At 32.5% G+C, this 17,142-nt stretch overlaps 1 protein-coding gene across 1 annotated transcript in view; it reads right to left on the bottom strand.

The window, feature by feature from the left end:
• Positions 1 to 17,142, bottom strand: part of LOC136831177 (CDK5 regulatory subunit-associated protein 2-like) — a 151,988-nt gene that overhangs the window by 34,861 nt on the left and 99,985 nt on the right. Inside the window, 1 exon segment of the mRNA XM_067091133.1 lies at positions 1,868 to 1,951. Coding sequence (XP_066947234.1) covers positions 1,868 to 1,951 — 84 coding nt within the window.

The following is a 17,142-nucleotide window of genomic DNA, read 5'->3' as shown; positions in this document are numbered from 1 at the left end:
CTCTGTGATGTTTTGGTGCTCACACAAGGAATTCTTGTTTGACTGCGAGGATTTCTTTCTTGTATCTACAAGCTTTAAGCTGTAAGCACTATTTATATTCCCATAGACCCTTGATCCGCAACCCTCTACCAAAGAAATTGTTTTTATTTCTTCTTATTTATATTTTATTATTTTCAGTCAAGTAAGGATAGTAGTACGCATGTAAACAGCTCCGTAGCATCTTGTTGCTTATCTCTCTCTCTCTCTCTCTCTCTCTCTCTCTCTCTCTCTCAATATATATATATATATCAGACAATGTTATCTGTCCAATTTTATAAAGAGGATGGGTGGGGGAGCTTGATGCAACGCAACAGTTAACTCCTGAGGTTTATTAACAAGCACATGTCACATGTTCGCTGGAATTAACCTGAAACCAATCTGGATTGGAACACAGAGAACTCTCACTCTTAGCATTTCGAATTCGCTAGTTGTTATTAAGAACAAGCTGTTGGAATAATAAATATAATGTATATATATATATATATATATATATATATATATATATATATATATATATATATATATATATATATATATATATATATATATATTACAATTAAGCCTACGTACAACAAAAATATTGAAAAGAATATCCACATTGAAAGGACAAGAACATGTGTCTTGTCATAATTTTACAACAAACATTTTGACAACAAAGAATAAAACTGTATTTTTTCGTGTGAAGACAAAGGAAAAAATTACAGTCAAGATTTGTGGCTGGAATAAAAATCACTGAAACCAGACACCACTAAATACTGGAATAAGGTGTAGAAGTAACTTCTATTAGACACGAACGCATTATAATCCCTCAAAACACTACATAAATAACTCTGCAACAACTACGTATCTACAACAGAACTATTTATAACAAAAACAATAGGCTACAATTTCTAATCGCTCCTAAACAACAGCTGTGTCTGGGTCAATGTAGGCTACCTACATGTCCTTTACGCTAATTTACACAAATTTTGTATATCTACACAGACATTATCTACGCAATAGGAATAAACTTAAAATACGAAACACTATGGAAGCTGGTGCAATTGAAAATACATAATGAGTGAATGAAAAGCTAAAACTCTCTGGGTTACCTATGAAGATCTGGGAGCTGACGTATGGGCTGGCGTTAAAATTCAAGCTTGAAAACGTAATATGACAAAATATTTATGAAAAATTACATATCTGGAGTTTTGCTAGTATTGCTCATAAGTTGCACATTTGCAATAACAACACTTTAATTAAAAGATATCTAAAGAAATCCTGCCGATAAATCGCTTTTAAAAATTTCCATAAAATAGTTATACTTTATATATATATATATATATATATATATATATATATATATATATATATATATATATATATATATATATATATATATATATATATATATATATATATATATATATATATATATATATATATATATATATATATATATATATATATAACCAGCATAAAAAACCAGAAGTAAGGAATATACACAACAATAAATAACAACAAAAGTCATGACTACGCAGTAAAATCTTCTCTACATAACGATACTTCAAAATAGCTATTCACCCAAGTAAAGACTATCGAATATATTCCTCAAATGCAACATCACTAAAACTAACTACGTACTCAACGTTACCCCGAAACACAATAAAGAACAATACATGTCACCTACAACACTACAAAAATATAATAAGTTTCTAAAAAAGGACAACTCTACCTTTGGATCCCTCAAATAACTACAGGTCGGTCATCGGTATCAACGCTACGCAAGGGAATCCTAAACGAGAACATTTGAACACGAAGAAAATGAGTGAATTCCTCTAGGACTTACAACTTAGGGGTATCGAGGTAAAATGGCTTTCGTCCGGGCAGTTCCTGCCTGTCGCGACTCACTGACAACTTTCTGCCGAAGTTCCTTGAAAATGGAAAGAATTGGAGATGTAGTTACGGCGGTATCTGCTTGGGGCTTTCGCGAATGTGTTTGTGGCAGCAAGTTGAGAATTCTTGAAGTTAAAAACCCGTAGATTTTGTTACGTAATAATGTCAATGTCTTAAGGTACTGCGTTAGCAACTCGCCTTGGAATGGAATATAGAATTTAGGACCAAATCCTAAGCCCAGGACCTATGAGGTCATCCAGCACTGAAAGGGAAATTGAGAGTAAAAGGTTTGGAAAAGGTGTTACAAGAGGAAAACCTCAAAGCAGTTGCACTATGAAACAGTTGTTAAAAGCTGGTAGACAGTAAGATGGAAGACAGAAAATATGAACGGAGGTACAGTGCAAGGAATGAAAAGGGTTGCAGCTGGGGGCCAAACGGACGTTGCAATGTACCTTAAATAATGCCTACCAGTGCACTGCATGAGTACACTGACGGCATTAACCCCCTCCCCATTAGGAAATCACGATTACTGTACCGCCCAACGCCTTCTATCAGATTAGGCCTTCGTGAAAGTTCCCGATCAACAAGTGTATCGCGTCTGTTAATGACCCCAGTCTTTCACAGTGGCAAGCAAAATGCCCTCGTATAAGTTGTTGGACCTTAGAAAAAAAAAAAAAAAAAAAAAAAAAAAAATATATATATATATATATATATATATATATATATATATATATATATATATATATATATATATATATATATATATATATATATGACTGTGAAATATTTTCTGTTAAAACAGAATTCAATCAGATATAAGAGAGCCCATAAAAACGCCAAAATGTGGAAAATAAAGGCTATATTTCAGAGACCAAACTGTCTCTCTCCTCAGGCAAATAGTTCGCCTGAGGAGAGACAGTTTGGTCTCTGAAATATAGCCTTTATTTTCCACATTTTGGCATTTCTATGGGCTCCTTATATTTGTCACACACACACACATATATATATGTATGTGTGTGTATATATATATATATATATATATATATATATATATATATATATATATATATATATATATATATATATACATATACATATATATATAATTACAGAGGAAAACTAAATCTTATTTTTGGAGGATGATGTGATGATAACAAAAAAACTCAAATATCTATCATAAAAAAAAGTTTTTTTTAATTACATTACAGAGGAATACCTAAATTCCTTTTTATAAAGATGGCGAGACAGTGAAATAAAGGAATGCTTAAATATTCATGACAGAAAAAAATAGAGAACAAAAACTATGAAGTCCCAAGTAAATTTTAACTTCTTTCTTTTAGAACAGCATTCCTCCAAAGGTAAACATAAACTCTTATTTCATGTATAAAACTTTTGTTGGAACGGCATATAATTTTAAAGCCGACAGAGTAGGGACAAGTTATGGTATACATCCTATATATATATATATATATATATATATATATATATATATATATATATATATATATATATATATATATATATATTTATATATATAAATATTTATAAATCTAAATATTATATATCTAAATTTTATATATTTTATATCTATATATACAGTATACACACACATATATATATATATATATATACATAAATATATATATAATATATATATATATATATATATATAGTTCACTATATATATATATACATACATACATACACATAGAGGATATACTGTATATATAAGAACACAAAAATAAAAAAAAAAAAAAAAAAAAAAAAAAAGTCGCTCATTGAACTAATTTAAAATGTGGTCTCCATACTCCCTACATATATATCTATGTATATGTATATGCGTATGTATTTAATCAGGCATTTCAGCATCCTGGTGGAGCAACTACAATAAAAACCAGGAAAGTTTTAGCATAGATACAAGGAATGCAACTAAGTACAAGGAACAACTTAAGATACTTCTTCTATATAGATAATAACGGGAACAAGACACAGGCTATAATGTTAATCTGTTCTTTTCAAGAAAATAAAACATAAATAAATAGATAACTAAAATGATGCATAATTGTTGTATCAACAAGTTTCGCAAATAGAATTTTCTAATCTTATTATTTCATCCAATTCAGTGTCACTATTAAATATCCTCCACTTGTTCCTTGCTTCTCAAGACAAAGAACTCGAGAGAGAGAGAGAGAGAGAGAGAGAAATCTCCCTTCTTCAGATACTTAGTTACCATTTCAACTCACGACACATTTAAGAAATCTCACGACCTACAGAGAGAGAGAGAGAGAGAGAGAGAGAGAGAGATCTCCCTTCTTCACGTATGGAGTCTTGGCTAAAACCATAATTACCAAGGAGTGCAAAACACAAGGAATATTGATAACGACAAGAGCACAACATGGCATTAAAAGCCAACTTATCTAGGACCACCCCTTTTATCATTTCGCCCCTGCAGTACCCCTAGCCATGTCCCGCCCATCTGGTGCCCCAACAGCGCCACCACCACCCATCTGGCACCGCCCACTCCCTTATTTTTGCAAGTATGGCGGTTGTTTTACGACGAAAGATGCAAAAACATTTCGCTGCGGCAGAACTTTTAACGTTGACTGAGAGGCTGGTTGAAAAGGGTGATGGTGTATAAATAAAAGAGAGAGAGAGAGAGAGAGAGAGAGAGAGAGAGAGAGAGAGAGAGAGAGAGAGAGAGAGAGAGAGAGGTAAATAAAAGGAAGGCAGGTAGGTGGCGTAACATTTTCGCGTATATAAGTACCTGGGTTGCAGAGTGGTTCCGTCACTTTTCTTTCAAGTGAAATAGTTTTTCCTTTAATTAATCTCTCTCTCTCTCTCTCTCTCTGTGTTTTGTGCGTCTGGTTCCGTCAGAAAGTAAGACCACACAGAAGACCGCTGACTAAGAAGATTTCCTACACAGCGCTATTACAGCAATGCGAGACAAAGTAGGTAAATTCAAGATCGTGTCAGTGGCAGTATTACGTAAATACCTTCATGGAGAGAGAGAGAGAGAGAGAGAGAGAGAGAGAGAGAGAGAGAGAGAGAGAGAGAGAGAGAGAGAGAGACTTTAACACTACCCACATCTATTTTAGTGAGCGCATATTCCCTCTTTTTCTAGAGATTTACATTTAGTTACATGATCTCAATACTGCTTCCTTTTACATGTTTACATAATACACACACACACACACACACACACACACACATATATATACATATATATATATATATATATATATATATATATATATATATATATATATATATATATATATATATATATATATATATATATATGTAACTGTAATAGCCACAATGCCCTCTCAACTTCTCGAATTGTTCACGCTTTTTGGATACGCTTGTCACTACAAAGGGCATTGTGGCTATTATAATTACATATGTATCTGGTAAAAAGTGACCAGTTTCTACATATATATGTTTGTGTGTCTAACTCATTTCATCCTTGGAAAATGGGCATTGCCAGGAACTAAACAATGAGATATATAGACCCCATGTGCTGCCACTAGTCGATTGGAAGGTTAAAAGTAAATGATAAAAAGTGATAAAGATAAGATACACATTCTGCCATAATTTTCATCTAAATTCATTTTTACTTTTCTGTAAAAGAAAACTACTGTACCGGCTTTGTCTGTCCGTCCGAACTTTATTCTGCCCGCCCTCGGATCTTAGAAACTACCGAGGCTAGAGGGCTGCAAATTGGTATGTTGATCATCCACCCTCCAATCATCAAACATAACAAATTGCAATTCTCTAGCCTCAGTAGCTTTTATTTTATTTTCGGTTAAAGTTAGCCATCATCGTGCTTCTGGCAACGATATAGGACAGACCACCAGCGGGCCGTGGTTCAAGTTTCACGGGCCGCGGCTCATACAGCATTATACCGAGACCACCGAAAGATAGATCTATTTTCGGTGGCCTTGATTATACGCTGTAGCTGCTGTACAGAAAACTCGATTGCGCCGAAGAAACTTCGGCGCATTTTTTCCTTGTTTAATTTCTGCTCTACGAGACTAACGAGAAGTAGAACAGGTAAAATCAATTGCACCTGGGACGCTAAACTGCCTATCCGGATACCGCTGGTTAATTATCGAATGTCAAGAGGACGTTATGGAGCCATTACTTCCGAAAACCACATTTTTTTCTTTGGTGTCCGTGGATAAAGTAGCTCTGGGTACAATTCCTTCGTGCGTGTTCCTGTTCTCCCGAAGTACTAAGTGTCTCAATCAGGATTACTCTACACCTCAGCTGATAGGAGGATTACGTTAATACATGTGGCTAAGCCATCTCGTGTCACGAACAGGTGTACTTCAGTACACTGTTGTTTTATTTTTATTTTTCTTTCTTTTCGGTCTGATTTGCTTTTAACACTTCTAATGAATATGTCTGTGTATATATTAATATATATATATATATATATATATATATATATATATATATATATATATATATATATATATATATATACATAGAAATATATGTAAAAATATATATATATACACACATATATACAGTACTTGGCCGTGTGGTTTAATGTGCGTCACTGTAGTCCTGAGTTCTTTGTCTTCCGTGGTTCGAGCCCAAGAGACGACGAAAACTTGTTATCAACTAAAAAAAAATTCCCCTTTGGGTAACATATATGAAAATATATTATTTCCCAGGTAGAGAGAATTGGATATTTAAGTGTAGCTTAATGCTCATATATATATATATATATATATATATATATATATATATATATATATATATATATATATATATATATATATATAAAAAATTACGCGCGGTAACGATCTTAGAAAGTTAGTTTTGAGTTCACTCTAACAACTTTCATATCGATCCAACTAATATGTCCCCAGTTAACCAGAAAATATTATATACAAAATCCGTGACAGTTTGCCTGTAGCATACTTGAAAGAATACGTCATTACTAAGTAAAAACACACAGTATTTAACACGCGGAGGTCGGAATAACACTAGCGGCATTTAAAGTATGTTGATTAGAATGTAACATTAACACCCTAACACCCATCACACTTCAATAAAATTAATTAAATTTGTTTTGAACACTGCAAAGCAGGGACGGGGGAGGTCAAAGAATATTTCTGAATATATATAAAAAAAATTCTTTCAGCATTTCGATGCCAGGACGTAGGTTATAGAGAACCCAGGTATAAATAAAAAAAAATCAATCAAACTCTCGCAAAGCTGCCATGAAAATCAATTCAAGCACAGCATCAAGCGACCAGCGACTGACTGAACCGTTCACAAAATAAACAAATCGGAAAAAAAAAACATTAATTTCAAAGAGAATCTTTCTCTCCCCGACGCCAAAGTAGTCGACGCACCTAGTAAAGGCTCCTCATTCAATACCGATGTTCATATAGAGCCAAAATGAACTCCAGTACATTAAGATAATGTAAGGAACCTCTGTAACATTCAATTAGGCGGCAGAGATACCTCTGGGTCCCTATCGTAAACACAATCCACATCGGCCAACTCTGTGGCGACGGCACGTCTACAAACAGACGTGAGACATCTTTCTTCAACAGATGTGCTTTCTTGAAGCCGCAATGCTTTCTTGCTGAAAACAGACATTCGTTCATCTATGTTTGTTGACGTGGCTTTTTTTTTTTTGTCGTAATGGCTGGCTCGGAATGTCAAGCCATGTCAGTTTCGCAAACTATTTATAGTAAATTTGCGGCCCTGAAACGTACGGTAAGGTATATCACAACTGAAAAGGTAATTATCCAATATGTTCTAAAATTAAAACTTTCTCAGAATATATTTTTAGCCATTTCCAAGGAGGAACGACGCGAGTACTTAAGGACTTAAACCCAGGTATCGAAGACAATCGACAGATATGAATATAACTGCCCTCTCAACTTATCAAATTAAAATATAAGATACCAAGCCTATTCAGGCGAGAGTGGGATTGTATTACGCCATCAATAAAGCTTAAAACAATCACGTTACCTTAAGGGGATGCTAAGTTTTTTCGAAGCATTCTCAGGTGTTCAACTTGGAAGTAATAAATACCAACCTGAAAGAAAGAGAAAAGTAATTGTCAGAGGGAATTGCAATCTTTTGTTTAACGTGCAGTCATACAAATCACAAAAAGCAAGAGAGAGAGAGAGAGAGAGAGAGAGAGAGAGAGAGAGAGAGAGAGAGAGAGAGAGCAAACAATAGGGCTATAGTCTCTTCATAACTTGTTAATCTCAAAAAACCTCTACATGAGTGGCATGAAGTGACACTAATTAAGAGATATCGTCTCGCATCAGAGTGGAAATTACAATTTCAGAGATAATTCCCCCTTCTTCAGATGATGAGTTACCCTGTCAGTTCACGACACCGATTCAAGAAAGCTCGAGACCAAGAGAGAGAGAGAGAGAGAGAGAGAGAGAGAGAGAGAGAGAGAGAGAGAGAGAGAGAGAGAGAGAGAGAGAGAGCAAGCAGTCCCACAAACATTTTAACAACGAGTTTCTTTTTATCTGATTTAGCTCCACCTTTGAAGTTCGAAGCCTTCAAAACCAAACGAGAGAGAGAGAGAGAGAGAGAGAGAGAGAGAGAAATTCTCCGATTAAGTGATAGAGAAAACTTTCAAAATCAGTAAAACCAAGGCACCGCGCAGCTTCTCAATGCTTTGCCAAAACTTGACAAAATACAGTGCGATCTAGAAAAGGTATTAAGGTTATATACAAACAATTGGCGCTAATTGATTTGGACAAAGGAGTCATATAATTTTTATAAATAAATATTAATAATGGAGGAGAATGTATTAATAAACTTGACTGTGAATTTGTTAATTTTCAACTTAATGGAATGGAAATATAAAATTTAGGCCAAAGGCCAAGCGCTGGGACCTATGAGGTCATTCAGTGCTGAAAAAGGATATTGTGAGTAAAAGGAAAAAAAAATGTTTGAAAGGTGTAACAAGAGGAAAACCTCGCAGCTGCAATATGCAACAACTGTCAGGAGAGGGTTGATGAAAGTAAGATGGAAGACAGAATATGAACGGAGGTACAGTCAAAGGAATGAAAGGGGTTGCAGTTAGGAGCCGAAGGGACGCTGCAAAGAACCTTAAGCAACGCCTGCAGTGCACCGCGTGAGGTGCACAGACGGCACTAGCCCCCCCTACAGGGGTCGATTCTAAAATCGAAACATTGGTAAAACTGGGTTTCACAAAATCTGGTGGAAATATTGACTAAGTGACTCAATAAGATGAAGAAATACTTTTGGTGGGTATCGGTAATGGGTTGGTGTGGGTTCTGTGGCAAAAAGACCACAGATATTCAGACAAATTAAGAAAAAAAAAAAAAAAAAAAAAAAAAACAACAACAACATTGGCGAAGGAAACGAGTTTGTATTCTTCCTATACAAAAGACCAAATTAAAAAGAAGTTTGTATTTTTCCTACCAAATACCAACCTAAAAAATATCTTTGTATTTTTCCATCCCTATACTCAAATGTTTTAGAGAAGTTTGCTTTTCAAAAACAAAATCCTAAATTAAACACCCCAGGAGCATTTTTCCCACGCTGCCCTCCCTCCATTTGTCCATTTATTGCATTATGAAAATACCAAATTAAAAAAGAAGTCTGTCATTTTTTATTCTAATTACTTTAAAAGAAATTGTTTTCGTTCGCAAAATAACCGATTTTCTCATTTTTATATAAAATACAAATTAAAAGGAGTTTAAATTTTAACGGCCTACTGTCAACTGGAAAAATAAGTAGATGATATTAGCTCTTGATATTTCGAAATGTGATTACAACTGCTTTCTAACTATTATTAATTTCTCCTTCTATTAAAAGAAGGCATTTTTCCATCAAAATATTAACTGATATTTGTACAGCCTTTTTCAACAATGTACCAAATTTAAAAGGACTTTGATTTTTCACGGAGAAAAAATACTCAAAAAAAATGAGTTTTGCAGTTCCAGTTTGCTAGAAAAAATACCAAATTAAAAATAAGTTTGCATTTTTGATACAAAATAAGCAAATTAAAAAGTATGTATTTTATGTATATACCAAATTAAAAAAGATATATTGCATTTTTCTATACAAAATATAATTTGAGTATGTTTGCATTTTTCCTATACAAAATACCAAATTAAAAAGAATTTTGCATTTTTCCTATACAAAATACCAAATTAAAGAAGAGAGAGAGAGAGAAAATAGAAAGAAAGAGAGAGAGAGATTTTCCTAGGCAAAATACACATGCGGGCATCATTTTCCTCAATCGTGATTAAAACTTTTAAATTTTTCTAACAACTCAACAATTAAAAGAATTTTGCATTTTTAAGCATACAACAAAATTCCTTCGAATTAAAAAGACACTTTGCATTTTTCTTCTTCTTTTGTACCAAAGGAAAGAAAGAAAGTTTGCATTTTGCACCAACAAAAATACCAAATTAAAAGTTTTGCATTTTCCTTAAACACAAAATATTAGATTAAAAGATTTGCATTTTCTCTCCCCAAAATCTCTCTTAAAAAAGTCTTGGATTTTTCAATCAAAATATTTTGAAGAAGAATTTTTTTTTTTCCTCCTTCAAAATACCAAATTAAAAAGAACGTTTGATGTTCTCTTCATTTTTTTTATTTTATTTTATTTTATTTTTTTTTACGCCCTACTTAACCGGTCTTAAAAGAATTTGTTCATTTTTCAAACCGTTTTTACCTAAGCCTATGTATTTTTCCTATATAAACGTGTATTAAATAAGTTATTATATGTATACACACATATACATATACAATTATGTTACACCAATTTTGCTATAGTAACCATTCTACTTATCTTCTGAAAAAGAGCCGTAACCTCAACTTCCATAAAATAATAATAATAATAATAATAATAATAATAATAATAATAATAATAATAATAATAATAATAATAATAAAACTTCATCAAAAAGAATGACCGTCTGAATGCCGTTGAGTTTTTGAGGCAGATTCTCAATCTCTCCATGAAGTTATTTTGAATGTCGGCCTTTTCCAAAATAATAATAATAATAATAATAATAATAATAATAATAATAATAATAATAATAATAATAATATAATAATAATAATAAATTTTATATTTATTTCTTTAATCTTATTGACATATTTAAAGAGAAAGGAGTAGTGTCACCGATTTTATCACTTGTTTTATCAAAGTCAAGATGGAGAATAAAATATTAAACAGGCAAACTGAGTAAACTAATAATAATAATAATAATAATAATAATAATAATAATAATAATAATAATAATAATAATAAGGGATATGCCAGTGGAAATTGTACCCATAATCATAGGAACACTGGGACCAAGATCCCAAGATCCCTGGGAAGGAACCTGGAAAAACTAGATGCCGAAGTAGCTCCAGGACTCATGCAGAAGAGTGTGCTATTAGAAACAGCGCACAGTGAGAAAAAATGATGGACTCCTATTTGAGGCAGGATGCAACAATGGAACCCCCTACGCTATAAAAACCACCCAGTCGAATAGGACGACTGTGATAGACGAAAAATAAATAATAATAATAATAATAATAATAATAATAATAATAATAATCTGAACGCGAAAGCAGCGTTCAAACGAACAGAGTTAAACCAACATCCACTCGACCGTTGAATACACATGCAAGGTCCACAACGCCGACAGGATCGTGGTCGAGTTCCTTCCAATCATAACAAACGTTATGCCTCTGTACTCGACACCTCTGGGTTATCACGGGGAGGAAAAAATTCCACACGGGGCAGAGAGAGAGAGAGAGAGAGAGAGAGAGAGCACCAACACGAGGCAGAGTTTAGAAACAGAGAAAGATAAGAAAAATCAACACCATTACTACGGACGATGTTTTCATTCCGCCCTGTGAAAATAATCGGTCGGTATTTATGTTAGAAGAATAAATAAAGGGCTTTCATTTTGAACTTTTGAGTAATTTAATAAATAGATACTTTATTTTTTTCTTCTTTTTTAATGACAGATCTCTTCTTTCTGTGTGTCCTATTACCCTCTGTAATTTCTTTCAAATGAACATAATATTTTTTGTGAGGTTGAATTTCAAGTCAATGGCCCCTGTGGTGGGCTTGTTCCTTGTGAATAAGGTTCATCTGAATAATAATAATAATAATAATAATAATAATAATAATAATAATAATAATAATAATAATAATAATAATAATAATGAATAAAAGCTTAATGGAAATTCCGTTGAGATACGAATATCGGACAAAGATGCGAAGTACCAGGGAAATTTTTTCTTTTAAATTCATTAAAAAAATTAAGTGAGAAAATACGAAGAATAACGAGGAATTTTTTATATTTATTTCTTTAATCAGAGGAAGATTCGTAGGAGCAAAACTACGCAATATTAACACATACTGTAAGCAAAGACAAAAAGGTGATAAATGGTTCATGATATAAGAACGTATCAGTTGCTATCTTGCTCATACTAGTTTCAAGAACATAAAATCGGGAAGTCTTAATAAAAAATAAGTTGAAAAACCTCCTTGCAGAAGGCTGAACGATTTTATCTAAATACTGTTTTGTTTTTTTTTCCTTAACCTATACCGTTTCTTTTGCTTCCTTTACCAGTTTTTTTTTTTTTTTTTTTACTTCTTGGGTTCCCTATCAACATTTATTTCCCTATCAATTTCTTTTACTTCTTGATTTCCCTACTAACGTTTGACGTTTTTTTTTTTTTCTTGGGTTCTCTACTTTTTTTCAATCATTTTTTAATACTTCTTGGGTTCCCTACCAATTTATTTATTTATTTACTTTTTGAGTTCTCTATCAACTTTTTTTCCCCTATCAATTTTTTTTTTTAATTCTTGAGTTCCTATCATTTAGTTTTTTCCATATTTTTTTCTTTTTACTTCTTGGGTTGTCTACCTACTTTTTAAATCAGTTTTTTTTATACTTCTCGGGTCTCCTACCAACTTTTTTGTTTTTCATTATCTTTTTTTTTTTAAATTCTTGGGTTCCCTACCAACTTCTTTTTAATAAATTTTTTTTTATACTTCTAGGGCTTCATACAACCTCTTTTTCTTTCTTTCCCATAATTTTTTTTTCTTTTTACACTTCTTGAATTCCCTACAAACTTTTGTTTTTCCCTATAATTTTTTTTTTTTTTTTTATTCTTGGGTTCCGTAAAGATGTTTTGTTTTTCCCTTTCAATTCTTTTTTTACTTCTTGGGTTCCCTAAAAAGTTTTGTTTTTCCCTTTCAATTCTTTTTTTTTTTGTGAGGTTGAAAAAGTTTTGTTTTTCCCTATCAATTCTTTTTTTATTTCTTGGGTTCCCTAAAAGTTTTGTTTTTAATATCAATTCTTTTTTTATTTCTTGGGTTCCCTAAAATTTTGTTTTTCCTATCAATTCTTTTTTATTTCTTGGGTTCCCTAAAAGTTTTGTTTTTTCCCTATCAATTCTTTTTTTATTTCTTAAAAAATTTCCCTAAAAACGAAGTTTTTACCCTATCAATTCTTTTTTTCACTTCTTGGGTTCCCTAAAAAACTTTTGTTTTTCCTATCAATTCTTTTTTATTTCTTGGGTTCCCTAAAAATTTTGTTTTTCCTATCAATTCTTTTTTATTTCTTGGGTTCCCTAAAATCTTTGTTTTTCCTAAAATTCTTTTTTTATTTCTTGGGTTCCTAAAAGTTTTGTTTTTAAATATCAATTCTTTTTTTATTTCTTGGGTTCCCTAAAAAGTTTTGTTTTTTCCCTATCAATTCTTTTTTATTTCTTGGGTTCCCTAAAAAGTTTTGTTTTTTCCCTATCAATTCTTTTTTTATTTCTTGGGTTCCCTAAAAAGTTTTGTTTTTTCCCTATCAATTCTTTTTTTATTTCTTGGGTTCCCTAAAAGTTTTGTTTTACCCTTTAATTCTTTTTCACTTCTTGGGTTCCCTAAAAATTTTTTATTTTTTACTATCAATTCTTTTTTTATTTCTTGTTTTCCCTAAAAATTTTGTTTTTTTATCAATTCTTTTTTATTTCTTGAGTTCCCTAAAAGTTTTGTTTTTTTATTTTTTCTTTTTTATTTCTTGGGTTCCCTAAAAGTTTTGTTTTTTAAATTCAATTTTTACTTCTTGGGTTCCCTAAAAAGTTTTGTTTTTTCCCTATCAATTCTTTTTTTATTTCTTGGGTTCCCTAAAAAGTTTTGTTTTTTCCCTATCAATTCTTTTTTTATTTCTTGGGTTCCCTAAAAAGTTTTGTTTTTACCCTATCAATTCTTTTTTCACTTCTTGGGTTCCCTAAAGAGTTTTGCCTTTTCCCTATCACTTCCGTCTTCACTTCTTGGGTTCCCTAAAAAGTTTTGTTTTCTCCCTATCAATTCTTTTTTTACTTCTTGGGTTCCCTAAAGAGTTTTGCCTTTTCCCTATCACTTCTGTCTTCACTTCTTGGGTTCCCTAAAAAGTTTTGTTTTCTCCCTATCAATTCTTTTTTTACTTGTTGGGTTCCCTAAAAAGTTTTGTTTTCTCCCTATCAATTCTCTTTTTACTTGTTGGGTTCCCTAAAATGTCTTGTTTTTTCCCTATTAAATTTTTTTTTTTTTACTTCTTGGGTTCCCTAAAAAGTTGTTTTTTCCCTATCAATTCTTTTTTATTCCTTGGGTCCCCCCCCCTTTTTTTTTTACTTCTTGGGCTCCCTAAAAAGTTTTGTTTTTTCCCTATTTTTTATTTTTATTATTATTTCTTTTTTTACTTCTTGGGTTCCCTAAAACAGTTTTGTTCTTTCCAATCAATTCCCCTATTATTTATTTTTATTTTGTTTTTTTACTTCTTGGGTTCCCTAAAAACGCTTTGTGTTTTCCAATCAATTCCAATTGATCCGGTAGGTCCATCTGGCATTAACTTGTCGTTAAGCTACGGGTTTAAGGACGGAGCCAAGAAAAACTGTTATCAGATGTGCACTGAGGATCAGGAAGAGATCTCCCGCGCGAGATTTATCCATCTCTCGCGTCTCGAGGTTTCAAAGCCCCGGCCTAGAAATAGGAGCGTCTGAAAGGGGACTGATCAGGGTGGATTACGAGAGAGAGAGAGAGAGAGAGAGAGAGAGAGAGAGAGAGAGAGAGAGAGAGAGAGAGAGAGAGAGAATATAGTAGGTATATCAGTTTCCTTTTCTACTCCCACGTATTTATTTATCACCTTCATTTCCTACTCTTCACATTTATTTATTACGTTAATTTTATACCTCGTATTTATTTATTTATCACCTTCATTTCCTACTGCCTCGTATTTATCTACTTATCACTTTCATTTCCTACTCCCTCATATTTATTTATCACCTTCATTTCATACTCCCTCATATTTATTTATTTATCACCCTCATTTCCTACTGCCTCATATTTATCCATATTTATCACTTTCATTTTCTACTCCCTTATATTTATTTATCATCATTTCATACTCCCTCATATTTATTTATTTATCACCTTCATTTTCTACTGCCTCATATTTATCTCTTTATCACTTTCATTTTCTGCTCCTTCGTATTTATCTATTTATCACCTTCATTGTTTACTCCATCATATTTATTTATCACCTTCATTTCATACTCCCTCATATTTATTTATTTATCACCTTCATTTCCTACTCCCTCATATTTTATCTATTTACCACCTTCACTTCCTATTCCCTCATATTTCTTCGTTCATCACCTTTCCCTGTAACCTGTCTCTCTCTCTCTCTCTCTCTCAGAATGCTGATTTCTGTGTGGAGCCTTCTTGGGTTTACAGTGTCTCGACTCTGCCCATAATAAGGGATTTCAGCTGGAGATTTGAAGAGAGAAAAAACAATATATACGTCCGTATATATAGCCCTTATAAAAAAAAGAACATTTCTTGTAGTATAGCCTAAGGGATTCGACTCCAAAGCTATTAAGGATCTGGCGTTCAATCCCCCTCAGATATTAAGAATTAGATACGAGGGAGCCATGCGGGTTATCAAAATGATAAATCTCAATTAACGATACAGTAACTCGTGGACTACACGGCCTGGTTAATATCAAATTTCAACTGCGATGGTATTTTACTGTACGCGTATATCTATACTATGTTTTATATCCCCTATGAAATTGCTGTATGTATGTGTATATATATATATATATTGAACGGGCTATATCATAAGGTGAGTGGAAACCGGGGCTTTGAACAAGTGCTTTCGTAGTGTGAACTTGAAAATGTAGAATAAACTAGGAAAGTATTTGTTCAAAGCCCCGGTTTTCACTCACCTTCTCACGTGGATTTTATAATACTCTCAAGCACGCGTCCCTTCGCTGCATTGCATTGGAGATATATATATAATATATATATATATATATATATATATATATATATATATATATATGTATGTGTGTGTGTGTGTATGTGTATATGTATATATATTCAAATGTACAAATATACAAGTATTATATATATCAAATATAAATATAAGCCCCTGAGAAACGCCAAAATGTGGAAAATAAAGGCTATATTTCAGAGACCAAACTGTCTCCCTCCTCAGGCAAATAGTGAATGAGAAAAAGTTACAGAAAAACAGTATTTATACCAGAAGATCCATCAGTATATACATATATAGTATATATATATATATATATATATATATATATATATATATATATATATATATATATATATATATATATATCCATAAACTCGTCATCTAATCAATACATTGCAAAAATACATAGGAACTCTACATAGTATGCGTTGGCTATACACGGCGGAAAAATCAAACAAATGAATGACAGCAAAAACCTTCCCTTTGTCCTATCTATTTCAATACAAACCTCCCTCATAAATCAATAAGAAAGCACATATTAAAAACCTCTTTTAAAATTACAAAAAAAAAAAAAAAAAAAAAAAAAAAAAAAAAATAATAAAAAAAAAAAAAATAAAACTTTTGAACCTTCACACTGGCGAAGAGCGCCTTATCTACAAAGCCACTCTCGCGCGGCCTCTAAGCCCCGCCGATATTCCAATTGCATGCGGGGTCACGGACTTGTACAAGGCCCCAACAAGGACCTTCCTTCCTCTTCGCCAGCTCAATAATAATCCCCTTCGTCGGGAACGGGTCATGGGCTCATCAACATAAAGGGTCTTCAGAGGCTGCGACGATCGTTAAGCGTGTTGCTGATTACTGCAGGCGTAATTGGAAATCACATGAGGTTCAGTTCCCATTTGCAAAGTAGGGTGGTTTACAAAAGTTACCTCAGCCTGTATGCTGA

The sequence above is a fragment of the Macrobrachium rosenbergii genome, chromosome 48 (assembly GCF_040412425.1).
Source record: "Macrobrachium rosenbergii isolate ZJJX-2024 chromosome 48, ASM4041242v1, whole genome shotgun sequence".
Classification (NCBI taxonomy): Eukaryota; Metazoa; Arthropoda; class Malacostraca; order Decapoda; family Palaemonidae; genus Macrobrachium; species Macrobrachium rosenbergii.
This window is presented reverse-complemented; position numbering and strand designations above follow the sequence as displayed.